Genomic DNA, 8,646 nt, shown 5'->3' on the forward strand with positions numbered 1-8,646 from the left:
GGAGGAGCAGCCCAGCAGCACTTCGGCCACGGCCCCCCCCACCCAGGGCAGCCCAGCGCAGCCCCAGGAGAAGTGCCTCAGCGTGGCCTGCCTGGACAAGTGAGTGTGGGGCATCACGCCCGGGGCAGAGGGTCCCCTCCCCTCTCTGGCCCACCCCCCCCTGCCGTAGCCCAGGGCTGTCCGGCCTTGGCAACTTTTAAGACCCCCGGAATTCCCCAGCTAGCTAAGTCTTAAAGTTGCCAGGTTGGGAGACCCCTCCCCTGGGCTCAGGAGCCAGGGCTTTTTGGCTCCCAGCTTCAGGGACTGAATTTTGTCGGTCTGAAGGTGCTTCCCCCCACCCCTCTCCTGCCTCCTTCTTCCGGTGAACGAGGGGGGGGCTCTTTTCTCGGCCTGGGCTCAACCCCCGCTCTTCCCCTTAGCGGGAGGGGCTGCGTTTGTCCTTCGGGGCCATTTCTGAGCCCTCTGCCCCCGCTCAGTGGCCCTCCCCACCGAGGGCAGAAGGCTGCCCCTGGCGCTAAGGCTGCCCCCTGCCCCAGGGGCAGAAGGGGACGGGAATTATCCCAGGGCCGGAAAGCACTCTGGCCTCGGGGGGCAGTAGGCCCTCCCAGGGGCCACAGAGACCCAGATCTTGCCCGCTAGGGCTGCAGCCCAACAGGTGCTGAGCTCCCCAAGCGGGCACCCGCTGGTGCAGCCAGACCACGTGGGGCTGGCAGGCAAAGGCCCGGAGCAAAGCGGTGGCCCAGGTGTGGCCACGCTCTCGCCCCGCCCTGACCTCAGTGGCTACCTTCCCTCCAGGCGGGGCCTTCCACCCGCTGGTCTGCACAGGGAGCTCTCGGCTCACAACGGCTCATTTAGTGACCATTCAGAGCCCTGTGACCGTTTTTCACACACGACCTTCCCAGCATCCCCCAGGGTCACGTGATCAGAATTCAGACGCTTGGCAGCTGACTCATCTTTATGACGGTCGCAATCTCCTGGGTCAGTGGGGGAGGCGGACTCACTTAACAACTGGGTTACTAGTCAGCTGTAGTGATTCGCTGGATGACTGAGGCAAGAGCGGTTGTAAAATGGGGCAAAACCCGCTTAACAAACGTCTCGGAAATGTCGGGCTCCGTTGCGGTCATAAGGCGAGGACGGCCCGTGCCAGGAGAGGCCTGGCCCTTTTCTGAGGGGCAGAGCTTCCCCTGGTGCTGGGGGAGTTTTCCTCCCCTGCCACGTAGCCGGAGGCAGACCCTCCCTCACGCTCGGCCGCCTTCCCCACCCGGATCCTGCCGTGCCCGTCTCTGGTCCGGAGGCCCCGGGGGCTCCTGGGCCTCGCTTGGCAGTCAGGCCATCCGGGCACAGCCCGCCACTCATTCCCCCCCAGGCTCAGCATGCAGGGCGCCCGGCTGCTCTGCACGTCTAGGGGGCCACTTGTGGGGCAGCAGTTGGAGAGAGTCTTCCTAGGGAGAACTGGGGGTCGACGCTGCATCTGGGAACAGGCCCCAAGGGGGTGGGCTACCCCCCTCTCAGCCGCTGACCAGCCTCGAAACCCCCTCAGGCTGGCTGGACCCGGGACAGGATGATTTGGCGAAGGGGCTACAGCAGGGCGCCCACTTTAAGACTTGTGGACTTCAGCTCCCAGAATTCCCCAGCCAGCTAGGCTTCCTTCCTCGGCCGTGTGGTCCCGTCCCAGGGTCTGTAGCGTCTGCTGTGGTGGCTGAGGAATTCTGGGGGTTGAAGTCCACGAGTCTTAAAGTTGCAAGGTTGGACACCCTACCCTGGGTTACAGCAAACCTAGAGGTGGCTGGGGAATTCTGGGGGTTGAAGTCCACGAGTCTGGACGTTGCCACGTTTGGAGAGCCCTGACCTGGTGGGGCCTTATGGGGTGGACACAGGAAGGCCAGGAAGGACCGAGGTTCTCCTCTCTGCCCCAAAGGCCCTTCTGCACTGGGGAGGGGGAGGCCTGCCAGAGCCTGGATCGGGGGTAGGGGGCTGTGGTGTCTTCCGAACGGGAGCAGCTCCAGAGCCAGGGGGAGCAGATGTGCCGAGGGGCCCCAGTGTTGCCTGGCCTCCCGGTCTCTCTGGCTGGAGGAGGGGGCCTGGGCAAGATGGCCCAAAGGGGGTCACTTCTGAGCCCTCTCCAGGCTGTGCGGTTCAAAGCCCCCTAAAGGCCCAGGAAGTAGAGGCAAGCCCCCCAGACACACACGCGCACACACACGTCCAGAGCAGAGTCCGTCTGGGGTGGCCTCCTTCGCAGGAAGCCCCCTTTCTTCCCTGGCAGGAAGAGGAGCCCCGTGGCGCAGGGGGGCTGGGCCTTGCCCGTTGGGGAGACCATCGCTCGGGCCCTGCAAGGGGCAGAGCTGGGCACCTTTGGGTCCTGCTCGTCCCATTCTCCTGTCTGAGCGACGGGCTGCTCAGAGCTGGCAAGGCGAATTGCGAGGCGCCCTGCCCTTGCTCTGGGGGGGGGCAGCTCTCTGTTGTCCTCCCCACTGGCCCGTTGTCTCTGCTCCGCCTCCCCCTCCGTGGGGGCTGCCCCTCGAGCAGCCGGTCTCTGGCCGGTCAAGCGCCCCCCTCCCTCGGGTGACAGGCCTGTGGGCCTTCTCCATGGACGCTTCTTCTTCTTGTATCTTTCAGCGTGGGTCGTGCTCCGCAGATGTCTGAGGTCACCTGCCTTTTCCCCAGCCCTTCCTCTTCCTCCCTGCACTGCAGACCGCAGCAAGGGTTAGCATTTCCTCAGGCACGGCCGGCCCCCCCCTCAGGAGACAGGGGGGCAGGGAGACGTGGGGAGGGGGAAGCAGAGGGAAGGGGACCGCAGGAGGGTGGCTGCTTCGCCCTTCCAGCGCCAGAGACTCAGCCTTGTTCACCCCACTAAGGACAGAGCAGCCCCTGAATTTGCAGCCAGGGCATCTGCCCAGCCCCCTTCCACCCCCCACCTGGAGGACTGAGTGGGGGTCCGGCTGCTGCTAGGAGCAGAGTTGGGCTGGCCTGCAGGGCAGCCATTCCTGGGGCTTGGGGACTTGCAAACTGGCTGGCGTGGGCAGACTTGAACCCAAGGCAGGGGGTCTTACATCTTCCAAGCCTGGAGCTCTCCCGGTGGCTCTCCGGAGGGGGCTGTTTCCGTTGGCAGAGACGGAGAGGTGAACGGCAGGGAGTGTCCAGGCCCCCCTGCTTGGTGGTCTCGCTGAAGCCAACTAGCCGAGAAGGGGACTCTGGGCAGCTCAAGCAGCTGTTACGGGTCCAGCTGGCCTCTTCACACCCTGGGGGGGCCTGGTCCAGGCTCCCCCCCCTGCCCCGGGCATAGTCTGTAGACCCCTCCTCCCAGACCCCTCCCCTTTACCTCCCTGGGTCTCTGCTGGTTCCCGGGAGGGCCTACAACTGCAGAGCGGTTCTGCTGAGTGCCCTCTTGCACGTGGATCCAGGGACCCCCAGGCAGCCCTCGTGGAACATGCCCTTGGGTGGCACAGGCACAAACAACACAAGGGGCAACTGGTGGCAGGTGGGGAGGGGTCCCTTTGGAGGGAGGGGGTGAGCCCAGGCCGTGGCCTTCTCAGTGCTTTCATCCTCCCCCACCCCCCACCCAAAAGATCCCGGAGCAGGAATGACAGGCAGGTGGCGTTGGCAGGAGTGCCCAGAGGGGCCGTGGCATGCTCTGCCCTCCCCTCCCCCCACCCCACCAGGTGCCCTTTTGCCTCCCCAGGAACGAGCTGAGCGAGCACCTGGAGACCATCGATTCCAGCCTGGACCACCTGCAGACCATGCTGACCACCCACAGCTTCAGCGTGGACACCAGCGCCCTGCTGGACGTAAGGCCTCCCCTGGGAGCCCTGGGCAGGGGGTGGGCTTTGGGGTGAGGGGACCCTCCTCCCTAACCCTGGCTCCCCTCCCCTTCCTCTCCCGACAGCTCTTCAGCCCTTCCATGGGGGTGACGGACATGAACCTGCCGGATCTGGACAGCAGCTTGGCCAGCGTGAGTCTGCCTTTGCAGAGACCCCCCTCTCCCCTCCCAGCAGGCCCTGATCAGCCCCTGCCAGCCCAGCCCCCTCTGTCCTCCCTCGCTCACAGGGGGGGGGCTTCTTTCCCTTCGGAGAAGACTGACCTCTGGCCTTTCCAGCCGCTGACCGGATAGATGTGACTGTTGCTTATAGGCCAGTCGCCAGAGGCTTCCCTCTCCGTGGGGGTCCCTGGGAGCACGCTCATCGCTCCCCCACCACCAGGAAGTGACCCATGGCCAAAGGGGGTCCTGCTCTAAGCAGGAGGGAGGAAGGAAAGGATGTGGGGGAGGGGGCTGTGTTTCCCCAGATCAGGGCGGGCAGGTGGTCTCTTGCCTGGGGGAACCTGTGAGGGAGGGGTCTGCCCTCAGGCTGCCCCCCCTCCACAAACACACCCTGGCCTCTCACCCCTGCGGGGCCCTTTTGCAGATCCAGGAGCTCCTCTCCTCGCAGGAGCCGCAGAAGCCAGCCGAGGGGGAAGACGCCACGGCAGACGCAGGTGGGCACCGGGCTCTGAATGCTGGTCCTGAGCGTAGCCCGGCACGGAGGGGCCAGCTGGGGCAGGGGGCTCACTGGGAAGACCCCGGGCGGCCCCAGGGCGGGCAGGCGGAAAGGTCTGTATGTGCCCGTCGCCCCCTGCCCTGTGGAGGACCCTCTGGGCAGCCTTTACTGCCCCTTTGCCAGCCATGGACTTCAGCTCCCAGAATTCCTGAGCCAGCGTGGCTGCGTTGGGGTCCACGGCTGGAGAGGTTCCCCTGGCTGTCCAGCCCCGCCACGAGGGCTCCTGGGGCCACTGGAGGCTGCCTTCCCCTCTGATCCGAGTCCCCCCCCCTCCCCTTTCTCTGCCTTGCCAGGCAAACAGTTGGTGCATTACACGGCCCAGCCCCTCTTCCTGGTGGACTCCAACACGGTGGACGTGGGCAGCGCGGACGTGCCCATCTTCTTCGAGCTGGGGGAAGGACCCGGCTTCCCCGAGGGAGAGGATGGCTTGGAGGACCCCAGCCTCTCTCTGCTCTCTGGGACGGAGCACCCCAAGCCCCAGGACCCCGCGGTCTCCTAAGGCCGAGCTCAGCTGGGAAGGCCTGCCGCGGCCTCCCTCTGCCCTGCCCGGCGGGGGCCAGCTCCTTCGGGACAAGAGGGCCGTTGTGCGCACACTTCCCACGGGGGCTGTTGTGGGGCCGGCTTTGGAGAGAGCGGCCCGGGGCAGCACCGGGCTCGGAGGGGCGTGGCTGGGGCCGTGGGGGCCACGGGACGTTCGCCTCCGCTGCTCGCCAGGCCTCCTCGCCTGCATGGCGGTCCCACCCTCCTGGCCTGTCCGAGAGACTCCGTGGCTCCTCCAAGCAGCGGCCGAAGGCTGGAAGGGGGGGGACCTCTGGGGTACGGCTGCAGCCCTGCCTCCTGGGGACCCCCGCGAGAAGGTTCCCCACCCGCCACTTTCCCCCCGTGGGGTTTTATTTTATTTCCCTTGGCTTAGCAGTGAAGGGTTTGTACATTTACATTTTGATTGTTACTAGAAAAATTGTATTTTGAATTTTTACATAAGAGAAGACGCTCCCTGCCCCTCCCTCTCTCTTCTCTCACAATATAAATATCTATATATACGTGCTCAAATATATCTATATCTCTACGGAACGGCCCCTCCCGGTATCCGCTTTGTCGCCTCGGACGCCCTTCTCCTGGAGTTCTTGGGGGGGTTTGGGAACGGCTGGCTCTTTGGGGGAGCCTCTGAGAAGGCCGGCCCAGCAGGGGGGGCCCGGTCCCAATCCAACAGCCTCCTTGGGAATAACCTCCCCCCTCCCCCGGTGTCCTTGGTTTACTCTTTTGGGGTCTGCATCCCGAGCCCACCGCCCTCTTCCCTCAAGCCTGGGGCGTCTAACTTGCCCCACTGCGTCTCTGAGAAGTTCTTGCAGAATCCTCTGCTGCCCCCCCCTCAAGGATTCTGGGGCAAAGGGGCGCCCCCCCCTCCGGCACTCAGGGTCACGGAAGTGGGAGCCAGGCTCCTCCCCTCTCGGTGCAATCCCAGCTTTCCCAGACTAACTGCCCACCTGCAGCCTCTGGCTGTGGGGCGCTTCGTTGCCTCTTCCATGGGCCAGGCTGGCAGGTGCCCCCCCCAGCAGGAAGGGCGGCAGGCGGGCGCATCCCTGGGCAGCCTGTCCGAAGGGAGCCTCCGCCGGTTCCAGGTTCCCAGCCGCCTTTCCCGTCCTCGGGTCTGCCTAACCCGGGACGCCCAGCGCCATCCTGAGACTGCAGGCAGCCGGCCAGCCCGCCCTTGCTCCGGAGGAGGCCCGGCCTTGCCTGGCTGGGCTCTGCCCTTCGGCCCCTGCAGCCCATCGCAGCTGCCAGAAAGCAGGGTGCTGGGCCGAGACACTGCGGCAAGGGGGGGCTCCCTTGTGATCCCCCTTCAGGCAGCCCTGGAGCCCCTCGGTGGCCCCTTCAGCAAAGGAGCCCAGCCTGCCTTCAGCCCTGGGTCGGCCCACGGCTCCCATTCCATGAAGACCTGGGCCGTCTTAGTCCCTCAGGCCCCCCGGGGGAGCTGGGCCCGTGGGAGCAGGGGGAGGGCCCCGGGCACCTTCAGGGCCGATCTGGAGGGGGAAGCGGGGGGGTCCGGCCTGCCCAAGGGAGCCACAGCGCTTGGGAAGGGATGTTGGTGAAGGGTGAGTGTGGCATTTTCAGCCTTGCCACATTAGGGTGGGTCACTCATGAATCCTGGCAAGCGACGACAAGCCAGAAAAGGAAGAGACATGCAGGAATTTCCTCGAGGTGAGTGGAGGTGAGCCTCACCTGGAGGCCCATCATGGGACCTCTTGGGATGAGGAGCCCCCCCACTCAAACCCCCTCCCCCCTTGCAGTTGGAGGGGCCTGGCCTGGCCAAGATTCACGGCCCTTTTTTAACTCGCGGGGCAGGGTTTGTGGCCACCACCTCAGTGGGCAAACCTGGGCAGTGTGTGATGCAAGAGGACGGCAGAACTTGGAGGGCCCCCTTGTCTGCCACAGAAGCCCACTCCCCTGCATCACAGGCCACAGTATGGCCATGAGTTCCACGTGCTGGGGATCTGAGGGCAAATGCTCGGATCAGGATGTGGCCCTATCCCCCTCCCAAGGGCTGTTAGGTGGGCCTTGCCAGGCTGTGGAGTGGGTGCCCATGGGGGGGGGCACAGGATAGCACCTTCCTGGCTAGGGAGTGGGGGGCAACAGTGAGACCGACAGCGGTTTGTACGTCTTTATTGGTTACAAAGGCTGCGCGTCTTACAGAAGGGAGGGGCTGAACGAGCAGCCAACAAGAGCAAAGGTAGAGCCCACCACCACCTCTACAGGGGTCAAGGGAAGACCTAGAGCACATGCACACACACACACACACAACCAAGTCAGCTTCTATAATCCACAAACCCCACATAATTCAAATACAAATCCCCAAAGATTGCCACTGAACTGCAGGTTTCCCAGCCTGGATGGCTCTAGACGGACACGGGGGAGGCAATAAAGCGAATTCTGCTTGGCATCCATTCCGTAGAATCCTAAGGGGGTCACTTGTCAATGGGGGGGAGACCCCTCTGTAGCCCTGGGGGGGTGTCTTGTCTCCATCCTGGAAGTTGAGCCATTAAGGCTCTGTGCCAGATTGCCTTGCCTCCCCCTACTGTCTGCAGGCCTGGCCCCCCCATTTCCTGGCCCAAAAAGCAGTGGCCTTCCTAGCTCGTTTCCTTCTGTCCCACCCTCAGGTGGTCCAGCCAGGGACGTGGTGGGCAGCAGAGAAATCGAGTGAGGACAGTGGATTAGTTGCTGTCCGGGGACTCGGCTGGTGGTCACTTATTTCCTCCCAAAGGCCCATTGTGGTGCCGCTGCCCCCAAGCGCCGACGGGGAAGGGACTGGGGCACATAGATGTTTATGCTTTAGAGCGGGGGTGGGGATGATGCCCCTTTTATGATTTGTGGACTTCAACTCCCAGAATTCCTGAGCCGGCCATGCTCAGAAGTTCATGCTGGCTCAGGGATTCTGGGAGTCAAAGTCCACCAGTCATAAAAGTGGCCACGGTTGGGGACCCCTGTTTTAGAAGACAGGATAATGCCACCTCGTCAGAGGAACAGGCTGGTGCTGTTGTCTTCTCTCCCACTTTGTATGCACACAGACACACAGACTCACACACAAACACATCCCTATTCTGTGCCTAGCTGGGGCAGGAACCCGGGAAGGGCCGAGTGATGGGTTAGACAGTGCACGAGCAGGCAGGTCCTCGCGGTCAGCTGGGGCATCTCAGGATCCTCAAGAAGGGCGGGGAGAGGTGGCAGCAGCCCTCCTCACATGCCTGTGGAGGAGAAAAGACCCTCGTTACCTTGCCCTGCACCGCTGGGCAGTCCTCTCAAGAGAAGGGGCTCCGAGGGATCCCCCTCCTGGAGGGCTCAGGACAGCTGGCGTTTGCCCCCCAAGAGCCCCCTCCCCAACTGGAGCTCTGCCAATCCAAGCCCTGGAGACCTTTCCTGCCAGTGGAAGCCGGGACCCCGTGCTCTGCCTCCAAAGCGAAGGCATGAATGCTGGGCCACCGACTCGGGCGTCCCTGGGTGCCGGAGGCCCCTGGCGGAAAGTCCCTCAGCAGCCGCAGAGACAACCGAAGGGATGCGATGCAAGGCCCGGCCTGGCCTTCACACACACCTGGCGAACCCAAAGCCTCTTTTCCCCCAC

At 64.1% G+C, this 8,646-nt stretch overlaps 1 protein-coding gene across 1 annotated transcript in view; it reads left to right on the top strand.

Moving 5' to 3' along the window:
• The window catches only part of LOC107300375 (heat shock factor protein 1-like), an 8,558-nt gene extending 3,527 nt beyond the window's left edge, over window positions 1-5,031 (top strand). Inside the window, exons 4-8 of the mRNA XM_029286988.1 lie at window positions 2,617-2,703; window positions 3,680-3,785; window positions 3,884-3,949; window positions 4,401-4,470; window positions 4,826-5,031. Of these exons, the coding sequence (XP_029142821.1) occupies window positions 2,617-2,703; window positions 3,680-3,785; window positions 3,884-3,949; window positions 4,401-4,470; window positions 4,826-5,031 (535 nt within the window). The remainder of the gene's footprint in view (window positions 1-2,616; window positions 2,704-3,679; window positions 3,786-3,883; window positions 3,950-4,400; window positions 4,471-4,825) is intronic.
• The last annotated feature ends 3,615 nt before the right edge of the window (window positions 5,032-8,646 follow it).

The sequence above is a fragment of the Protobothrops mucrosquamatus genome, unplaced genomic scaffold (genome assembly GCF_001527695.2).
Source record: "Protobothrops mucrosquamatus isolate PMUCROS unplaced genomic scaffold, P.Mucros_1.0 scaffold6830, whole genome shotgun sequence".
Taxonomy (NCBI): domain Eukaryota; kingdom Metazoa; phylum Chordata; class Lepidosauria; order Squamata; family Viperidae; genus Protobothrops; species Protobothrops mucrosquamatus.